Source organism: Mus caroli, chromosome 10 (genome assembly GCF_900094665.2).
Source record: "Mus caroli chromosome 10, CAROLI_EIJ_v1.1, whole genome shotgun sequence".
Taxonomy (NCBI): Eukaryota; Metazoa; Chordata; class Mammalia; order Rodentia; family Muridae; genus Mus; species Mus caroli.
The window spans coordinates 91,350,177-91,372,798 of record NC_034579.1 but is presented as its reverse complement, the minus strand read 5'-3'; the positions used below and the strand labels follow the sequence as shown (position 1 = coordinate 91,372,798).

Sequence of the window (22,622 nt, the reverse complement as noted above, 5' to 3'; positions counted from 1 at the left end):
CCCCATCTCCCACTGCTACATATTGATGTTCAATTTACTGACTCTCTGTACTTCTCTCCTGTCTCTTCCCATACCTGGTCCTGCCCCCCCAACCCCCTATTTTCCTCCCCCTACTCTCTCCCTCCCGGGTCTCTCCCTCCCTTTATCTCTAGTGCACCATGTAGATCTGAACTCAGAACTTCTTGTTTGTGGGGCAAATGCTTTACTGCTTGAACCATATCCACCACCCCTGAGATTTCTCTTTAATGGAAATAAGACTAGGCATTTCCACAGGTAAGTCCTATCTCTGCAAGTGTTCCTCACATGGAAAATATCTGGACACAATTTATGCAAAATAAGATGAAAGCATCTTGGGCCTCTGATTTCCCAACTCAAGTATCTATATGCCTTTTATCTGTGTTTTAAAAATCTACAGTTACAGGTGAATAAATGGAAAGCAAAGTGATAAATGCATTCATGGTCTACACACTTGAGGTCAGCTTCTCATTTGGAAGGTAATCGTCTACCATGGAGAAAGCGACCTTGCACATTACTGAAAAGCTTTAGACGAGACGAGTTACAAAGTCAATGGAGATAGTGTTCACAGTCCTGGAAAACTGCTACTCTGTAACATCATGTAGGTCTTTACTATCTTAAAGATCAGGTCTTCCTCTTGGACAACCTTCTCAATGTTTTTTCTTCCTTCTTTCTGTTCGACAAACTTGACTATATGAGTCTCTTCATGCGTGTAGCTGTATGTAAGTGATAGTTCTAAAATAGTGAATGTCCACCTGCTAAATATTGAATATATTTTGAAGTGAAATCATGTTTCGTTAGACAAGTTCCCAGAAAAGTATTTCAATGTAGTTTGTTCCAGCAATAAATTTGTCTCTTAATTGTTGATATCTCCCCCCAAAAGCAACAATAAACATCTGTAAACCACAAGGTAGGTATGCATGTAGAGAAATATAGGTTAACATTTTTGCCTATGTCCTCATGATTTCAAATAAATCTCCTTTAATTCATTTTGGCTGTGTGAGGAATATATCTACTCTAGCAAAATTGACCCCTGACTAGTAGCCAGGCAAGAATGCCATACAACTTTTGTATATGTGAGCAGAAGGCAGGGACATTTGTACACCTTCCTTAGGTCCTTTGCTGTTGGTCTCATACTGAAGAGGCCACATTTTGCTATCAGAATTCAGACCAAACTTAGATCATTTCTAAATTTTTTCCTTACCTCCTCCATCCCTTTTATTCTTTTCTTCCTTTCTTCTCTTTTCCTCCTTGTTTATCTTTAATATTTTAATGTAGTCTCTCTCTCTCTCTCTCTCTCTCTCTCTCTCTCTCTCTCTCTCTCTCTCTCTCTATATATATATGTGTGTGTGTGTATGTGTGTGTATATATATATTATATGTATGCATGTGTATATACAAACATACATATGACATATGTATGTGTGTATATAAACATACATAATGCCATATGCACACATGCATACTCACAAACACACACACACTCACACACAGCCTGAAGTTTACTACATGGATTTCTGATAATATTCTAAATTGACTACAGAGAAGTTTGTTCAAGTAAGAAAGCATGCTTACAATTCTGAACTAAAAATATAAAACTGGGGAAAGGAAACTATTTTCTCATTAGAATTTCCCTATTTATGTAACTGGTAAGTAAAATGTATGTTGTGAGAGTAGCTGCACATTTAAAATTGATAAAGTATGCTAAGAACCTTGCATATGCTCAAATGTGCTTTGGAATCTAAAGTGCATCTTCCTATAGTTTTATCCTGGATGTTGCTATTCTTCAGCATTGTCATTGTATCTTCATCTATAATGAATTTTTTAAAGTGAAGCATATGCATTTTTTCAACTAATAACTTACAAATGATGTTGTCATATTACAAAATTCCAAGATTGTCCATTAATTCATGAGTATTTGAGTGTAACTTTGTTTTAATTATTAATGAGAAATATCTTACTTGCATATTTTCTACCCAAAATGTATGTATTTGTTGAAACATACATAAATATATATATATATATACATATATATTAAATATGAACAAGACAAGCATATTAACAGCATATATTGTTGTATATTATATATAACTACATATTGTTAATGTGTTCAATTATCTTTATATAACTAGTATAAACCATTTAACAAGTATTATGAAATTATTTCTTCAATTATATCAGCATTTGAAGTATTTCTTCAACTATCTTGGTTTTGAAAATAAAGCATACTTAGCCAGGCAGTGGTGGCGCACGCCTTTAATCCCAGCACTTGGGAGGCAGAGGCAGGCGGATTTCTGAGTTTGAGCCCAGCCTGGTCTACAGAGTGAGTTCCAGGACAGCCAAGGTTATTCAGAGAAACTCTGTCTCGAAAAACCAAAATAAATAAATAAATAAAGCATACTAATATCATTTGCTTACTATAGAGCATAATTTTTATCACCAGTCATGATACAATGTCAGTCCTAAACTCATCATTGACTAGGAGGAAGGGGAAATTGCACAATAAAGAACAGGAAATATTTGAGGAATGGATCCAATTATGGAAATATGAATGGTTCTTCTGTGTGAAGTTCTGAGCAATGTATATGTCTGAAGTTAAACCAGAGAAAATAAGACAAGAGTCAACCAACCATTCTGCTCATTGAGAAATTTCATATTACTTGTTTTAATAAGGGACAAGTACTATTTGGATACTATGTATCAATAGTAACATTAAGTTTGATTAATCTCACTAGATTTCATGTAAATAATATAGATAAGGAAAACTAAAAGCCAAAATTGTGGTAGCCTCTCTGAGATCACACTAATAGTAAATGACAATTTTTTAAAGCTTAAAAATATGAAATTCTTCTAAGCTTTCTTCAAGTTCTGTTTGTTCATGGAGTTTACTTTAAACATCAAAGCACTAGGCACTTTTATTTGTAAAATTTTACCAACTGCTTAAAGAAGACATCAAGGTTAAGCCTGTTCATTGTTAGGTCAGACTGACTTTAGTATCATGAGGTAGAACAAGATTTCCTGACATTAATGAACTATTCTGATGTAATGTTCAAAATTAAAGGGTCATTATTTTCACCATAAAATTTAGTTCAACATATACTAATATACAATGATTTATGATCCATAAGAAAACTATTAAATCTTGGGTATCTGTTCTTCATAGACAGTCTCTGTGATAATGGAGTGTTATCACTATCCTTGGGAAAACAAAAACAAAGTTGTTCTCTCACATGTCATGGCCCCAGGGCAGCATTCATTCAGGAATTCTTACCATGTATCCACTTCTTTTTCATCTATCAGCTAACTTTAATTTTAAATATGTCCTCATTAATTTTGCAATACATTAAATACATACATAGCAGCTAAAAATGAAATAACTAAGGCGCAGCCACATCCTGAGTTTGTTTTGTGTACACTAACAACCCAATACAGTGACTCGGATGTATTAAATATAAATAAGAACTGTAAATGTATAAACCTGACTGCTACATCATAGCTGTAACTGCACTGTGGAATCCTGAACATTTCCAGATTTCATTTTAAGTAAGCCTCTCCCTCAAAGAATACCTATCAATTGATGTTTGCATCATTTCCTCGATTTCATTAGCTAATGTAGCTGGAAAGACATTCAGGTTTTTGTTTTTGTTTTTAACTTGGATGAAACAGAATTTGTTGGAAATAACGTCTTCTTTATATATAGAAGTGTAGATTTTTATGAAATTGTATTCAGGGCTCAAAGTTGACTTGTAACTATCAAGTGTGTTTTTTCATTCTCTGAAAGTCAGCATTACCACAGAAAGAGCGTTATGTGTCCATTAGTCTATGGCTGGAAAAGGAAAATACTAGAATACATATAATGTCTATAATTTTTATGATTTTTTTAAATTGGGTTTGATTTCCTTTAATAAAAAATAACTAATGAGAATTAACAATAAGACCCGTTTTACCTTGAGTAATTTTTCTCACAATGTTCATTAGAACCTATATTCTATCCAATTACTATAATATAATGCATATTAAATAACAAGTATTCGTCGAACATATGTATATCTGTCTATTTATCTCTAAAAGACAGTGATGACACTTATCAAAACTAGGCCTTCGAAATGTTTTCTGATTATTTAACAAAATGTCTCTATTCCTGAAAGTGAAGGATAAATGTCAGCTGTAGATAACCATGACCAACTGATCTACTTTTAAAATGGCATTAAGAATAAGTTTTCTTGGGACATGTTTTTTCCTGCCAGTGTACCTTAACCTCCAAACATACACACTGGGTCTACTTTGAGCCACACTAATGCTCAACATTTCTGATCCATTCTTCAAGTTCTCTGATGAAGCTGTGTACAGTTCCTGGATGGAAGGTAAGGAGTAGGTTCAACAATCATGCAAAACAAAACTCAACACACTTCATTGAGTGACAACGTGTGGCCTAGTATATGAAATGTGTAATGCGGGTATATATTAGTGCCGATCTCTCCAACTCAAGTGTTGCTTCATTATTTCATTTACTCTACAGGATCATCACAGTGTCTGGTTACAAAACAATCTTAAGTAATGAGCCACTATTAAGACTTGTTTATGTCTTTCAAACGATACAGAGAAGCACAGGCACTAGGTAGATATTGACTTTTGCTTACCTCTTTGCTTCTTATTGACTGTTTCTTCCTTGAGATTCTACTTCTTGGTCAGTCCTTGGTTCCTCTGTGTCACAAAGCTCCTCCCAGCTGTTGGTTAGCTTAGACTCTGTATTCCTCACCCCCAGACACATAAGAAATATCCCAACCTCACTCTAAGGTTTCCTTATGATTTGTGTTTTCTTTAATGGTGTTCCTTCAGACAGAAGGGTTTTGGTGGAGTATCGTCATGTTATTATCATTCACATTGCTTGTTGAATAGTAACAAATTCTGGTCCAGGAACTGTTGAATGATAATCCCTAGAGTAGAATGTAATTTGAACATTTGCTTACATCTCTGTGGTAGTTGGTTAATAATGGCCCTATAAGCTCATAGATTTGAATAGTCACCAGGAATAGCACTATTTGAAAGGATTGTAAGGATTATCAGATATGGCTTTGTTAAAGGAAGTGGGTCACTGGGGATGGCCTTTGAGGGTTCAAAAATTCATGGCAATCCCAGGCTTGCTCTCACTGTTTCTCTGCCTGTGTATCAAGATGTAGTTCTCAACTATTTCTCTGGCACCTTGCCTGTCATGGTCCTTGTCATGATAAAGGGGTGGCCTCTGAAACTGTTATGAGTTGCTTTGGTCATGGTCTTTCCATAGCAATAGGACTGTGACTAAGAAATCCCTTGTAGTGATAAAAAATGTTTTAACTTTAGAGTCATTTAATGTGCTGAATTTAATGTTTTAGAATCCACAAATTTGGGACGATAAGATGATGTGTTGGGGGACCCAGGGAAAAAATGCAATAGGGTAAATATGATCCTAATACATTGTGTACATGTATAAAATTCACAATGAATAAAAAAATAAAAAATAAAAGTATCTTTCACAAGAAAAGTGGGAACTGTCCAGGTATGAGATTGTAAAGACATGTAAACCTAAATAGATATCTTGAAACCTACATAGATTTGACAGTGATATTTGCGTTTCGTGTTTTGGGTGAAGCATGATTGAGTTTTGATGTGTACGGGATGACCAGTGGTATCAGGGGCAAAAGGTTGTTTTCCTTATATATACATACAGTTAGAAGGCAGCTAATAGTCAACTAATATAGGGCATTTAGAAACTGAATCATACAGAAAGAGAAACTTCCTTACAATGAAATGGAAATGTTTGTGATTTACTCTTGTAAATTGTAATTGTTTGGTATGATTTTTAGAATCATACAATTTTTTTCATCTTCATCCTATTGGACACCAGAGTACAGCTGATTTGATTTCTATTACTTAAATATAAATGAGGAGGACAGCTTTAATTCTTTTATTACTTAATAGCTTATAGTCCTGAAAGTAAATGCCAATATACAAGAAGGAGATCAACACAATAAGAAGGGGGACTGACAGAGTGTAATTCAGAAGAAGTTGTATTCAAATCCTTCATCTAGGATGACTCTAGGTGTATGCTGTCAATGGAACTTAAGCAAGCAGGAGAAAATGTGTTTTTATGTCTTAAAATGTTTGAACCACAGTTGGTATTTGGAATGAGGTATCATCCTTGGGTAATTGCTTACAGATTATCAGAGATTATTCATGCAGGCTCATATTTACACATTGGTTTTACTCTCCTTTTTAACGAAGACAAACTGGGAAACAAAATTAGATATTCCATTCCCCCACCCCCAGTCCCTGCCAAGGTCAACACTGTGTTCTTTAATCCACTCTGCAAAACTATGTTTCTATTTCCTCTGAACGTAATCAAGGAATCAATGCAAGAACAAGGCTTGACAATCCAAGCCGTGCTGCTGTGTGCAGTTACCTTGGATCTTAACTAGATGTGCAAGTTGACCTCTGACCATGGGGCATCCTCTCCATGCATGGATTATGGATTGCTGAGGCCATGGCAGATAACCAGTTCTACAGAAGCAACTTCATGTTCTTCTGAGGAAGATCCATACCACTGTAGAACAAGGAATATATATGAGCTAAGCCACAACAGACTACAAACGGGGTTAACAAAATACAGCCCTCAAAAAATAAAATAAAATAAAAAAATAAACTGAGGGTAGAACACCTATATCTGTAGAAAAACGCTGCTTTGAACCACCCTCAGTTACAAGAGCAGTGACAGAGATTCAGTGGCCATCGTACATCCACCTTGAGCATGTGACAAACATCTGTGGATTTCAAGCTCAGAAACCTGCTGTGGCATTTAAATGGTTTTCAATATTGCAAAATTTTTGAACTACAAAAATCTCAGTTGTCTGAAGGGGGACAGCAAATGAAAAATATTCAAACTGTAGTAATAAAATATTTGGCCTTTAATCATTTTCAATAAAATATATCTGAAATCTTCCCCTCCCCCACCCATAGTCATACACAAACACACCAATGTTTAAATATTTTTATCGTGGCCAACCAAGGTGTTTTACATTGATGTTTATTAATGGAACTCACTTTTGAATTTGTTTTTAACAAGCTGTTAATCCATATTAGCCTCAAATCGGTTCCATTTCGTTTCTCAGTTCCCTTCCTGATGACTAATGGCTAATGTCCGGTACCATAAACAAATCTGCCTCTGGCACATTGGGGATTATTTGTTCTTGGCTTAAGTAATCATAGTTCATAAAGTTATCTCTTTCTTCTTCGTCCCCTACTAGGATTGACAAAGGCATTCCCAGAGGCAAGAATTTTTCTTCCTCTCTCTGTTCTCCCTCCTCCAGCCCCTCTTCTTCCAACATATACTCCTCTTCTTGGTCCTCTTCCCCTTCCTCCCCATTGCCAGTCGCTTCAACTTCCTCCGCATCCACATCTTCATCCTCTGACTCTCTGTCCACTTCCTCCTCCTCCTCGCTCTCCTCTTTTTCATCACAAACCTCTACGTCACACTCATCAACATTTTTCTCCTCTTCCTCTACCAGCCCTGGGATGGGAGACTGGTTGTGCTGCATTAGAGCAGGACTAAAGGTTAGAGAGGGATCCTGCATGAAGCCATACAGATCTTCCGGCAACTGCGAATCTTCTTCGACGCCGCTGTGGGGCGCATCGTTGGTAGTGGAGTCTCCTGGGGAGATGCCACCCGCCTGGGCTTGCTGTGCCCTCAATGCTGCCTGCTGGCGCTCCAGCTTCTCTTGCTGCCTCATGTCTTCATAGACCTGGTTCATGATGAACTGGGTGGTGTTCCGTGGCGCTCTCATCCCAGGTGCCCGCCACCCGGACAGGTTGACCGGGCGCAGCATCTTGCTCAGGTCTATTGGTGGATTCCTCCGGAAGGAGCGACGAGGGTGGCGGCGCAGACCACGACCCCTGCGTCCCCAGCGCTTCTTTCTACCCGGGGGTCTCTCCCAGCCGGGGTTCCAGGGCCCGCTCCAGCAGGAACAGCAGCAGACGCAGAGCGGGTGCAGACCATAGGCCCGGATCATCTGTGCTGGGCACAGAGGGCTCTGGAATGCTATAAGAGGTGGGCGCCAGGGCCCTCCACAGCGCTCCCAGTTGGAGTACAGGGCCCAGTAGGGCCCTCTGGATGGTTGAAACCAAGAGCCAGGGTTGCGCTGTTGCTTGGGTTGTTTCCTGGAAGCCTCATACTCAATTTTGGGGCCATCGCGGTATCGCCGCTTGGACATCGGAGCGCCCCTCTGCCTTCGATGGTAGGAGGACCAGGTGCGCAATGGAATGGAGGATGCCCAGCCACCGCCGCCCAGATTGAGGGGGTCCTCCCTTTCGTTGACCGTCTGGGTCATGGTTGAGATCTCCACTGGGTCTCAGTGGTAGCGTCCTAGGAGCAGGCACTTTGGCCTTATCGGATGGTCAATAGTCAGCGCCTCCTCAGTTGGAGTCCCTAGTGCCACGTGCCTTTGACTGTGACCAAGCCTTCCCTCTTCACGAGGATCCCCCTCTTTCTTCTCCACTTGCTCGCTCTTCAGTCAGAATCACTGTTTTTCGCACCTGGGTTGTCTTGCCCAGGTGGGTTGGGTGGGGTAAGGATGGTGGGGGAGGAAGGTGTTGGTGGGCGATGAGATGTGAGAGCCACTCCCAGGTCCCACACACACCCGCCTCCGCCGAGGCTAGGGCTGGGGACGGGAGAGGCAGTGGTCGCTTGTTACCTTGCTCCTCCCTCTCAACCCAGGTGCTTCACCGTCGCCGTCCTGGCCGGACTGAGCAGGCACGGGCAGTGTTGGCCTTTAAATACTGGCTGGGGGGCCCCCGCGTGCCCCTTGCGTCCTTGGTTGCCTAGGACGACAGCCAATTGGAGTGGACGTGGCTCTCTCTGTGAGGAGGAGGTGTTTCTCCCGGAACTAGATATCCCATGAACATTCGCAGGGGTTCTTATGACGTAGGATTTAAGGCAGAGGGAAATCTGGGCAATGCTCACACCTTGGCAACTTTTAGGGGATGGGGAGTATTTGAAATTTCTCTCTTAAGTCTGATGAAAGATGTTGGAAGATAGGGCCTTCATCTCAACCCGAGTGGAATTTATATTCTCTACAGCTCTGTGGACAGCTGTAGTAACAGGAATCAGGCCCCAATTTCTTCCCCAGTCTGTGTTCAAAAGCTAGATTCACGGTACATGAAACAGGAGCACAGACATCAGTGTGTACAATCCCAAACATATACTGCCCTCCCTGCCTTCTTTAAGAGATGGCTACCAGGTTTCACAGATTCAGGAACTGAAGTTTGAGTCTCTCTCTCTCTCTCTCTCTCTCTCTCTCTCTCTCTCTCTCTCTCTCTCCTGTTTATTCAATGTGCTAGGGACTGATAGACTTTATAGCTAGCTAGTCTTTAAACCAAAAATACTTGACTGTAAAAGAGATGAGCTCACAGCATCCCTGTACTATGGACTCCTCTTTCACAGATCCCTTGTGATAATAAACCTACAGGAGAAAGCAGCTTACTAACTCTAGTACTCTAGAATTAGTCTGTTGACTGGGCATTATCTTGGACTTGATTTTGAGAACAGGAATATTCAGTGAAAAAAACAAAAGCAAAGATAATCAGAATATTATAAGAATATTATAATGCATGCACCAGGTCCCTTTAACTTTCACAGTAAGACAAAGTGTTTGACTTAGGAAAATGACCATGAATCAGATTTATTTCCCTTAGGAAGCTCTTAGGAAGCCTGTGGTTCCTCATCCATTCTGTAGGCATGGTTCTGTTTTATATAGTGTGCAGCCCCCAGGGTTGGAAAGAGGACTGAAGGAAAAAAAACAAAACACAGGTACTCCTAAATATTCAGTACCAACCATCATTTTCATTTTGACTTCTCATATACTATATACAAAAAACACCTTACACTAATTCTTATGCAACAATAGACATCCCCTGTGCCTTGAGCTCATTTTTGTAGAACAAGGACACTTACAGGTTTGTTCATATATAGATGGGAAAAATATCTTAGAATATTACTATCACATTTTTGTGGTAAACAGAATTAGAGAAAACAGAACATCCCCCATTGGGAACATCAATCAAGTAAATATTAGAGAAGCGACATGTTCCAAAGACCTGAAACCTCCTATGGTCTAGTGTAGATTCTCTGCATACTCAGACCAGAATGAATCTTCTTGAGTTAGGGCTCCAGTTGCGGCAGGAATATAGACTCCACAGGCTTATTGGATGTTGCTCTTTCAGTGGCTTGTTTAGAGTAACCTATTAAACTCAAAATGCAGAGCAATGACTCGTTTGCTCTCCTGAATCCTCTTCTAGAGGCATATTTATAAGGTTGGCAGGCACTGTAGTCTAACTCAATATAGCTCAGTGCTAGCTGGGACGTTTCTTAAAGGTCTCAGGATGGGTTTTAAGGGTGAGATCAATAGTTGACATTATTATGGTGAAATTCCCTTTTTCTAATTTTTAAGAAAAGATGTGTATCTTCTTACCAATAATTTACATTGATTATTTTTGATCAGTTGATTTTTAGTAAAATGGTATTAGCATGTCTTTATTAGTTGTAAATACTAAAGCATATTGAGTCAGTAGTATTTGCCCTGTTCTTAAGAAAGCAATGGTTTGTAATTCACGATTTATAAAAATTTATTTTTCTGCAGAGGCAGGCGGATTTCTGAGTTCGAGGCCAGCCTGGTCTACAAAGTGAGTGCCAGGACAGCCAGGGCTACACAGAGAAACCCTGTCTCGAAAAACCAAAAAAAAAAAATTATTTTTCTAAATTATTTTATTTTCTATTTTAAAATTTTTAAATTTTTAAAATTTTAAATTATTTTCTATGTGTTCCTGTGCAAGTATATAACACATGTGAGGAGGCACCTAAGTCAGAAGAAGGTGTGGGATCATCTGGAGTCACAATGACAGATTACTGTACGCAATCCCATTTAGGTGCTAGGCGCTGGACTTTGGTTCTCTGGAAGAAGATCAAACACTCTTTGTTATGTTTTAAATTCTATCTATCAATCTATCAATCAATCAATCTATCTATCTATCTATCTATCTATCTATCTATCTATCTATCTATCAATCTATCTATCTATCTATCTATCTATCTATCTATCTTACTTATTCACTTTGTATCCCTCTCACTGCCCCCTCCCAATCACTCTCTACCACAATCCTTCCCCTTTTCCTCTGAATGAGTGGGAGAGGGTGAGCACACACTTTTAACCACTGAAACCGCTCTCTAGCTCCTGGGTTTTCAGATTTTTTTATATATATATATAACATTGGGATTGTAATATAAGCTTTTTAGTATACTGGCAGAGCAATGCAGCTATGGCTTAAGGCAATTTACTGTCACGGTTAACATTACCACCAGGGGGCATGATGAGAGGTTTTTAAAAAGACATTTGTACTTGATTTGTGTACATTACATGTTGAGAAATGAAACACTCTGATTCAAGCTTCAAACGATACATTTATGATGTCCATATACATTGTCATTTTTTTGTCTTTGCATAATCAAATTATGACAGATGAAGTTGCTTAAGGCAGAATTCATTGAAATGTCAGCTTCTAGTGGTTAGGATCTGAGGAACAGCATAGCTGTCTCTTCACTAAGGATCGACCCGAGCGGTGCAGAAAGGAATGTGTTAGATTGTCACCTGAGAAACCAAGCAGAAAATCATTTATGTTATTGCAAGTATTAGCTCCCTCATGACTGTGCCTGGGCTTACTAACAGTTTTCTGTTCACTGGAAGCTACCTTCATGGGGCAAAGGCCACCTGCATAACTCAAGACCTTGGAAACCATGTTACATGGCATGGACTATTTTTGTGCAGTCTCTCAGTTCCTTAAACCAGCAAAGACAATCACTATAGTTCTTTCTAGCAAAATTTCCTTTGTACTGTGTGTGTGTGTGTGTGTGTGTGTGTGTGTGTGTACGAATGTGCATATGCCTGTCTGTCTGTCTGTCTGTATGCCATAATAATGGCCATCGCATTAGTGGAAATAAAATCACCAACAGTTTTGCTTATTAATTGTATTAAGTTTATTTTTGACTGAGTATATTAAGGAAACCCAGAAAATATCGATTCCCCAGCATTTACTTTATTTAGACAGTTTTAATGAAACTGCTGACATTTTGAAATTCAAACAGATGTGATATATTGAAATAGCTTGATACGCCCTATGCTATATTTTCAATAAAAACAGATATCTCTGTGTTGTAGTCCTAACACTTGGTGGCAGTAGTAGTTCATCCAAAACTCCTTCAGCACTTGTCTGTATTCAGAATGAACAGAGACTCAAATCTTCGTATTCTTTTTGTTTTTGTTTTTGTTCTTTTGAGATAGGGTTTCTCTGTATAGCCCTGGCTGTCCTGGAACTCACTTTGTAGACCAGGCTGGCCTCGAACTCAGAAATCCGCCTGCCTCTGCCTCCCGAGTGCTGGGATTAAAGGCATGCGCCACCATGCCCGGCTCAAATCTTCTTTTAAAATATATATACATTTTAAATTACAATAGAATCATATAATTTTCCTCTTTCCCTTTTCTCCCTCTTCCCTTCACATATACCTACCCTCCAACTCTACAATGACCCACACAAATTGATAGCCTTTTATTTGATTATTATTGTTGTACATGCATGTAAACATATGCACAAATATACAAATACTACCTGCTGAGTCCACTTTGTGTGTGTGTTTGTCTCTGTCTCTGTCTTTGTCTCTGTCCCTGTCTCTCTGTCTTCCTCTGTCTGTCTGTCTGTCTGTCTGTCTGTCTCTCTCTCTCTCTCTCTCTCTCTCTCTGTGTGTGTGTGTGTGTGTGTGTGTGGTTTCAGGATTAAAATGATATATTGCATTGGGTGATCAATAAAAGGGCTCAACCTTGGAATACATCATTTCTCCTTCTGCCAGAATCCATTAGTTGGCTGTATTTCCATGTTTAGGAGTGGATCCCCACTAAACTACCCCCTCTTCATACTACCATGACTACTGATACTGACATTATTCCCGTCTTCTTTGGATAGCCACTTCACAGTAGACTTTCTGGTGTTCTGACTCTTACAGTCTTTGTACCCCCTCTTCGTTGATGTTCCCAGAGCCATAGATACAGTAGCTTTGATATAGATGTATCCATTGTGTCAGTGCTCCCACTATCTGTCCATCTCTGCATAGTGTGCAGTTAATATTTTTCTCTGATGATTTCTGTGATGGTTTGTATATGCTTGGCCTATGGAGGGGCACTGTTTAGAGGTGTGGCCTTGTTGGATTAGATGTGTCACTGTAAGCTTTAAGACCCCCATCTCAACTGCCTGAAAACCAGTATTCTGCTAGAAGCCTTTAGATGAAGAATTTTTACCTCCTCCTGCATCATTCCTGCCTGGACTAAACCATGTTCTTGCCTTGACTATAATGGACTGATCCTTGGAACCTGTAAGCCAGTCCCAACTAAATGTCCTTATAAGAGTTGCCTTGGTCATGGTGTCTGTTCACAGCAGTAAAACCCTAACAAAGACAATCTCCATGTGCTCTAAAGAGAAGTTTTTTGATGAGGGCTGGTAGCTATGGTCATCTGTAAGTACACTGTGGATGTGGTGTGTAAGATATAGCATGTAGGAAAAATTATGCTAGTCTAGCAAGGTTGTGGTTATAGATTCTCTTTCTAGGGTCCCTGTCTTAGTTAAGGTTTCTATTGCTGTGATAAAATGCCATGATCAAAAACAAATTGCAGAGGAAGTTTATTTGAATTAAATTATCAACTCTCATCTCATCATTCTGGGAAGTTAGGATAGGAACTTGTACAGGGTAGGAACTCCTTGGCAGGAGTTCGAATATAGGCCTTGAAAGAGTGCTGACTGCTGGCTTGCTCTCATGGCTTATAAATTTTGGAATATATATATATATATATATATATATATATATATATATATGCCAGAATCATAAGCTCAGGAATGTCAAAATCCACAATAGGGTAGGTCTTCCTATATCAATCACTAATTAAGAAAATGTCTTATAGAAAAGGAAAAAAATAGAAGAAAGAAAATGCCTCCCACGCTTGCCTACAGCCCAGTCTTAGAGGTTCCCTTCTCAGAGATGTCCCTAGTTTATGACAAGTTGACATAAAACCAGACAGCACAACTGACCTTTGTCAACTTGACAAACAAATACATGATTCATAGCCCACCACCTCTGTTCCCTGTTTATTTCCATGATCACATGTTAATAGCAACACTTATTATAAAGCATTCCAAAATTTTAATGTCCCATGGTCTTAAAATTCAAACAGTTAAAAATTCAGTCCTTTAAAATATTTAGTCTCTGTTAAAATTTAATATCTCTCAACTGTGGGTTCCTTTCAAAATAAAAAAAAATGGTTTAATAGTTTGTTACTTCAAGAGGGAAAAAGCAGGAAAGAGTCACAATCTGAACTAAGCAAAACCAATCTCCTTCCTAAAGCTCAGGATCACTGAAGAAGAGGAGGCAGAAGGAATGTAATATCCTGAAGTAATGAATAACTGCAATGGAACATTATCTTCTGCACACAGCAGGGTAGCTGCACATAAGAACTCACAGTATTTTTTAACAGCATCTTCAAACCCTGTGCAATCCCATGCCAGACCAAATCCCAGTGGGAGAAGAGTTGGAAAAAGAATCCTTCCCCAGGCCATAGAGTTACTGGCAATGATGAGCTTCACAGAGAGGAACAAACAAACAGCATTTTGTAAGTGTATAACCCTGGGTAGAGTGTAACACTTGGTAAGTTGACCACTCTTCATTGGCAGACCATGCATCCAAGAATATTTGAGCAGCACAAATTTGTTTTGAAAGATTGAAACATATACATAGTTATTCGGATAGAGAAGGGGTCATAGGGAATTGGGAAAGAGTTTGGGGAGGGCTGGTGGGTAGAAATGATAAAAAAAAAAGTATGACTCTCAAAAAAAACTAATAAAATACATTTTAATTGCTGAGACACAGGTGATTATAAAGGAAGAGGCAGAAAAATTGAGGAAGGGTTGGCTTTAATTTGTAAGAGGGAGGGAGGACAATAGAGAAGGAGACAGAAGCAAGAAAAAATAACCCTAAGGATACTTGAAAAAATGTAAGTATAGTTTTCTATATACCAAAAATCACATACACACACGTTAAATCACTTGGGAAGATAATACTCCTTCCGGGATCTATAGACTAACAAAAATCCAAGTACCAGGCATATGAAATCTTTATTCAAATTGTTAGTTAAGGGAGACAGGAGACAAAGAGATTCGCAAAACATCATAGGCTGTTGCTGCTGCTGCTTTTGGATGCCTCCTAGAAGTTCGATGTAGACTCTGAAGACACTTATTTCAGACATAGGATTCAGAGGATTCACGTTGGGTTTAACCCACCCAACTTCTTCTGTGAGAAGAAATTTCATATTTCTGGAAGGTACAAAGGCAGGAAAGCAATCAGTAGTACTATCCATCTGTGGCACTTGCGAATCTCAACAATGTTCAGCATGACAATATATTTAAAATGCGATAGTGGTATTTAGAACCTGACAGTAAACAACATATATCTAAGTGGACATAGGACCCACTAAACAGAAGGGGAAGAATGCCTGATGCTGGAAAGAAATCAACTAACCATGGCTAGTGATGCCCTGGGTCTTAGAGAAGATCTTACTATCACCACTTTTAATTATCATCAGTATAATTTGTAACCACATTTTAAATCCTTACTGTTATACTCACAGATGAGTATAAATCTCACTCCTCATCAAAAATTACTTTATAAAGCAGATAGAAGCCTTTAAAGATAGCTACAGCTTTCTTTTTTTTTCCTGAAAACTATTTCATTTTATTTTTCTATGAAATAAAAAACCATGGAAACGTACAAGGCAGATTTTATTGAAATTTTCTTATTTCTGTGTTATTAGTGCAATAGTAATAGTATAATTTTAATACTCTATTTATCATAATTAGCTATAGCTCAACTTTATAAGACGGCTGTGCATTTAATTATAATGTGTTTATTATTGACAAAATTCAAGAACTACCATCCTTGGGGCATTTATGCAGTTTTGATTATATCAGGACATTGTATTTGTGCTTATAACTATAAGCCTGGCTTTTTGATGAACATGAGAAGTGGATATCAACCTGTAATGACAATCATTCAATGTATTCATTATTAGTAGTAGTATGTTTGTATGTATGTGCCTTCATGCAGTTTCCAGGACTCAAACTAAGGTCATTAATGTTTTAAAGCAAGTAATTTACTTACTAAGCAATTCAATCAGCCATCAGCAATTCCATCACTCTTGAGTGATTTCGTACAATTGCTTATAGCAAATTTTCAGATCCTATCTATTTTGTTTTCTGTTTTATTGGTTATTTTATTTATTTACATTTCAAATGTTATCCTCTTCCAATTTCCCTCCCACAAATTCCTTATCCCCTCCCCTGCCCCCTGCTTCTATGAGGGTGCTCCCCCACCTATCCATCCACGCCTGCCTCAGTGCCCTAGCATTCCCCTAAGCTGGATCATTGAGCCACCACAGGACCAAGGGACTCCCCTCCAATTGATGCCAGATAAAGCCATCCCTTGTTACATATGTAACTGGAGCCATGAGTCCCTCCATGGGTACTCTTTGGTTGGTGGTTTAGTCCCTGGGGTGTCTGGTTGATTGAAAATGCAATGAACAATTGACTCAGGGCTATCCAGCCTGATTTGATTCATATACAACACAACCTTTATATCTAAAGGTCAAAGAACATTAAAGAAGATATGTTGGAAAGATCAAAAGACCCATGGGCCTAGGAATTATATCAGACTTAAAACAGGGGAGCTCTACATATGAAAGCTCAACAGCATGAATGTTTAAAAAGACCTGAGTAATGCTAACACCAATGGATCTCCCAACATAGATGAGGTAAATCCCATGGGGCCCCATCCTAGATAGAGAACTATAGGCCATAATTTCTGAGAGAGGGAGAATCAATCTTTCTCTAGGGATAATTCTCCACACTGGGTTATCTAATACCAAGTAGTCAGCTGTAAAAACATAAATATAAGTAACACTAAATGGACTCAGTAGGTTGTGGTGTGTATGTGTGTGTGTATAATGGAAAAGAGGCTATGCATTTTTTGAGGGAAACCTGGGAAGATGCACAGCTATTTTAAAAAATTTGTGAGGTATGAGATGTCTCATCTAGGAACTATTAAGTCATTTTCTATTATGAAGAAAGGCTAAATTTTCTGATAAGCACAAAGTTTTTCTATCACGTGTAAGACAAGCATGGTGGCTTTGAATTTATAATTGTGTCATATTTATAGTATCATTATCACCTTAAGAAAGTGCTATTAATTATGCAACAGCTCCGAAGTTTTCAAAAATTCAAGAAAGTTAACAGTAGTAATAACAGCAGTAAAACATGTGCTTTACAGGATCTCAAGAGAGGCTGCTGGATGCTGTAACTGTGGGAAAAGGTTTCTTATTTGTCGACTCACTGTCTCGGGCTCAGCAAGTTTTATTATGCAATCCATGCCCACCAGCCTAGAAATGGTGCTGCCTAAAATGAACTGAATTCTCCCACATCAATTATAAGTTTCAAGACAGTCTGTCACAGAGCATTAGACCAATCAGATCTGGGGGCCGTTTCTCAATTGTGACTATCTCAGATGACTACATGTTGTGTCAAGTTGAGAACTAACTCTAGCTAAGGACAATAGTTGCAAAGGATGAGACACATTAGAAAAACCATCTATAATTTGAATTATATTTATAATGCCTATGGTACAGGCTTTACAAATGATATGGAGAAAGGCTAAAATTAGTTATTGAATATATTTGAGGAGTGTGGATGAGAGCCTGCTATTATTATTTTGTTAAATGCACAGAATATTAAGTTGCCTTCTATTTTGTTTTAATTTGTTGATCATTTTATTTGTTTACATTTCAAATGTTATCCATCTTCCTAGATTACCTTCTACATGATTATCTTTACGCCTATAGGTTGGTGTCTTTCTCAGCCCTCAGAAGAGCAGCTTCTTCTTACAGCAGACAGAGATGAATACAGATCCACAACTGGTCCGAATGAGCAGAAGCAATGGTAAGCCGCCCAGCCCTAAGCTCAGGATCTCTCTCACACTCCAGCCCCTTCCCAAGGCTGAAGGAAGTTCACTTAGTGTATGTTAACGAACGGTCATAACACTTATTAAAAACTTAAATGGTATTTTACTCAGAATCCTATTTCTATGATATTATCCATAGAGGTACTCTCAAGTTTATGAAGTTATTTAATCTCAAACATTGGGAATTCTGACAGTTTTTGGTAAAGGCCATATTCACATTTCCATGGAATGGAATGACTTCAGAATGCCAGCAGCTGCTCTCATGTGGAAACGTCCCCAGGGAATGTTTGGAAATTATACAAGCAAGTTTCAGTATACTCAGTATTTTTGCACTTGAAGATAAATGATCATGTATATAGATATGTAATGGTTTTATGTAACACATTTGTCAGATATATATTTCTGTGAGAGGAGGAATTGTTTTTACTTTTGTTTCTGAGGAAGGTTTTTCAATACAGTTGTAGAGTAAATCACTGTGTTGAACTTGGGGTCTTATATATGAAAGCATAACTTTGTATTCTGTCAGTTTTTAACCATTTACTTACAGTTATTCATTTTTCAAGAGATTTCAAAAGACACCCTCTCCTTACACTTTTTTCTTTGCTTTCCCAAGTGTAGTGATCACAGCCTCTTTAATATGCTCTATATCTCATATTTCATTTTTTGTATGTAGAGGAATACAGGTAGCTGTCAACTAACCAAGTTTGCAAAATGAGTTGATGTTCTTATAGATGATAGATGTCATTAAGAAACTGAAGGAATGTGTACTGCTATTACATACAGTTATTTGCATACTATGATTATAAGAAATACTTTTTCACAAGACCATTTATCTTTCAAACACATTTAATATTTTTTCTGCTCTTAACTGAATCAGGCGGGAAACATACATGAGTGAAAATAAAGACTAGAGAAGTTTAATTAAAATGTCTACATGTTAGCAATGTATCTAAAGTATTCATTACCAATATTTTATTTCTTACATATTTAACTTGACATGAACACCTACAATTCTCGATGAGATTTGATGACTAGTTGGAATACATATTCATTTAACTTACTGTCTATATATTTTGTTAATTTATACCTAATCATGCTTAATTAAATTATTGAACTCTTATTTTATCGTAACACCCTTAGCTTATTGTTTATCCTTTTTAAACGCATCTCAAATATACTGAGTTTGTTTCTGAAGAGATATCTGCTTCTCTTGGCTACAGAAAACATCACAACTCTGATATTTGCCTAGCATCCTAACATCAGATAAAACTTCCAATGGGCAAACGAGGTAGACACATGTAGGCTTGAGGAGTTCTGCTGAGGTTGATAGGGTTTCCATCCAGTCGAATATCCTCTAATGCCTTACGAACATAGGTTAAATTTTTAACATTACAGAAAGTATCTTCATGCATCTCCAGAATGTCATTATTCTAAAAAAGAAAAAAAAAAGAGTGAAAAGACAAGACATGGCGCCCCCAAGGTACTGCAAGACATGGCGCCCCCAAGGTACCGAGTGAAACGGTAGGATATTGTGAGTCACCTCTTTTAATTCTTTTATTTATTCCCCCAGTCAAAACTATTTATTCAATGATTATTATTATATACCAAGTACTGTTTGTGCCATAAGTATAGAATTAGTTAACAAAGTAAACGCGTTCTTACCAGTATGGGGCACATAATGGGATATATGTTAATGGAATTTAAGCAGGTGAGGGGAATTATGGAAAGAAGTGTTTCTAAGGATGATTAAAATTTTGATTACTCTGTGATACAAGAATACATGGGCATGGAGAAAGTCAAGGGAACAGCATTCTGGGAAGATTGAAAGTGATCATAAAGTCCTGAGCAGCTCTGTGAAGCTGCTTCTGCATACCTAGAATTAAAGTCAATTCAGATGAAGTGAACAAGTGAGGCAGCAGATGTTTCTTCCCCTATTCTTTGATGCTACCGACTTACCTTTTGTTTATTATAGAGCTCTCTGTTGTGAGTTCACATGTGTGGAATTATTAAATGTCATTTTTGAAAGAAATGTATGTTTCCAAAAATATTTAATACTGGAGGAAAGAAGAGGTGAACATTTCAAATTGGTTTAAGAGGCAGTAGTGAGGGTTGTTCACTTGGTATCATGTGTTAAAAAATCCATGTGGGTTACAGCATATGATGATGTTTTCTTCTTTCTATTACCTCTGAGGATTCCATTAAATGTATATATATTCTTTCTTATCCACTCATTTGTTAATGCAAGAGTATATTGTTACCCAATACAACAATGGCTTTATGGCTCTCATGAAAACTGGTTTCATGAATATTTGTGTGCAAGTTTTATGTGGAGACAAAACTATTTTTCTCTTATGCATATATGCAGATACCAAATTGGTGAGTTATAACTCTCTATTTTGAATTTAGAGGAACTCTTGAAGTATTTTCAAAAGTAGCTACAACATTATATACCCCAAACAGCAGAACACATGCTTTCTTCAAACCTGAAAGTGTGCTGTGGGTGTATTAGCTCATTGTATATTTGTTCGTTGCCAGTGTGCAGAGGATACAGTTGATCTTACACCATTATAGAATATTATACTATGAATTATGGATCTCAAAATATCATGGAATAATGCAGAGATACGTTGGCCTTATAGCCTGATAGACTGCTGAACTCCAATGCTATGCTGAGAGATTAGTTACTTCCTTATAATTTGCTACATGCAAAACTTGCAGATGAATTTAAGGAGCGTGTACATCTCAATATTACAGTTTTCTAATCCATAATATTAAGGTGTTTCACTTTATCTAGACCTTATGACCGTTTACCTCTGTACTGCTTCTTTGATTGTATGATGCTTACTACTCTTTTGTTAAATTAGTTTTTTATATTTAAAAATAAGTGCCTTCATTAAAGAGAAAGGATTTGTGTGTGATAGTGTGAACTTAAAATTTCCAGCCCGAGGAGGCAAAGACAAGAGGATCGCTGACATGTTTCTGGTTATATCTGTGATATATAGGAAATTCCAAGCTGGCTAAGGCTACATACTAAGACTCTGTGCTAAAGACTAGATAGATAGATAGATAGATAGATAGATAGATAGATAGATAGATAGATAGATGATAGATGATAGATAGATAGATAGATAGATAGATAGATAGATAGATAGATAGATAGGGACAATAGACAGATGTTAAGTTGATGGATGATAAAGAGATGATAGATAAAATATTTTCCTAATATAGTTCTCAGATTGTTGTTAATATATACCAATATAATTCATATTTGCAAATGATCTTGCAGCTTGTCACATTGCTGAACTCTCTCATAAGTTCAAATATATTTTAATGGATTCTTTTGCGTTTTCTGTGTATAAGATCTTGTCAGCTGAAAGGGAAAGAAGAAAACCTGCTTCCTTTGCCATCTGTGTGTTAATTATTAATTTAATTTACTTTTTCTGTTTTTCTCAGCACGACAGTCAAACACAATATTTAGTAAGGTACTAAGACTAAAGAGTCCCCATCTTGCTTCTGAGCTTAGCAAGAATGTATTATATCTGTGTGGATTTGGAATGATTGGGTTAATGAACGTCCTTCTATTCCTAGCTTTGTGTCTTTAGAGATTTTGTAAGAAAGAGGCATTAAATTTTGTCAAAGGCATTTCTGTATGTACTTAGACAATAAGGCAGTTTTATCTTCTATTCTGTTACTATGACACATTTATGTCATTTCACTGATAATGGTTAAATTATACTTTTATTCCTAAAATAACTACTACTTGCTAATGGTATATAATTATTTTTACATGTTAGTGGATTTGGAATGCTGCTTGCCATGTTGTATTATGTTTATAAGATGCATTGATCTATAGTTTTCTCTTCTGTTGATAAATTTGTCTATGCCTAATTTTGTTACTGAGATAATATTAACTTTTGTCAGGGCATACTCTTCCTTTCCATTATTTAGAATTCTCTGTAAAGGATTAAAATATATGAAGGAAATTATGCTGGTCAGGAAAATTCAAGAAACAAGTTAGCCATGTTTCAGATATATACAGAAATACAACAAAAGTATAGAAATAAACACTACCAGGAATAAGAAAAATTCCGATGTAAATAGTAACATGATATACAGAGAAAAATCATTAAAAACCAAAAATTACTTCTTGCTTGTACTTCAGCAAGTAATGGATAGTTTTTCTATTTATTTTTTCCATGAAAAATTAGAATATACAGGAGAATCCTGATTATAGCTATTAAACAAGTTACAGTCATGTGGGTATGTAGTAAATTATCGACCACTGTTTCAATAGCTAAAACTGTTTCACAGAGTACAGTGTGCTATGGCAAACAGTGAAGTGTACTTAGAAACTGTTAGGTATAACATTTGTGAAAATGTTTTTCTTTATTCTCCACAAATAAAATTCTGTTTAATGGGAGTAGAAATAACTTTCGACTGTTTTTATTTTGCTTTGTTTGGTTTTATTTTTTGTTTTTTTT

The 22,622-nt window shown here is 37.4% G+C and overlaps 2 protein-coding genes across 3 annotated transcripts in view; both read right to left on the bottom strand.

Annotated features, from left to right (window-relative positions):
- Positions 1 to 6,941: 6,941 nt before the first annotated feature.
- Ccer1 (coiled-coil glutamate rich protein 1) lies at positions 6,942 to 8,823 on the bottom strand. The gene has a single exon (XM_021174722.1). The coding sequence runs from the start codon at positions 8,372 to 8,374 to the stop codon at positions 7,175 to 7,177; it is 1,200 nt and encodes a 399-aa protein (XP_021030381.1). The 5' UTR covers positions 8,375 to 8,823; the 3' UTR covers positions 6,942 to 7,174.
- A 9,403-nt stretch (positions 8,824 to 18,226) lies between these two features.
- Positions 18,227 to 22,622, bottom strand: part of Epyc (epiphycan) — a 31,878-nt gene continuing 27,482 nt past the window's right edge. The window contains exon 8 of one of the 2 annotated variants that reach the window (XM_021174501.1): positions 18,227 to 19,571. In XM_021174501.1, the coding sequence (XP_021030160.1) occupies positions 19,401 to 19,571 (171 nt within the window). In that variant the 3' untranslated portion in view covers positions 18,227 to 19,400. The remainder of the gene's footprint in view (positions 19,572 to 22,622) is intronic. The other variant, XM_021174502.1, reaches the window with a different exon arrangement.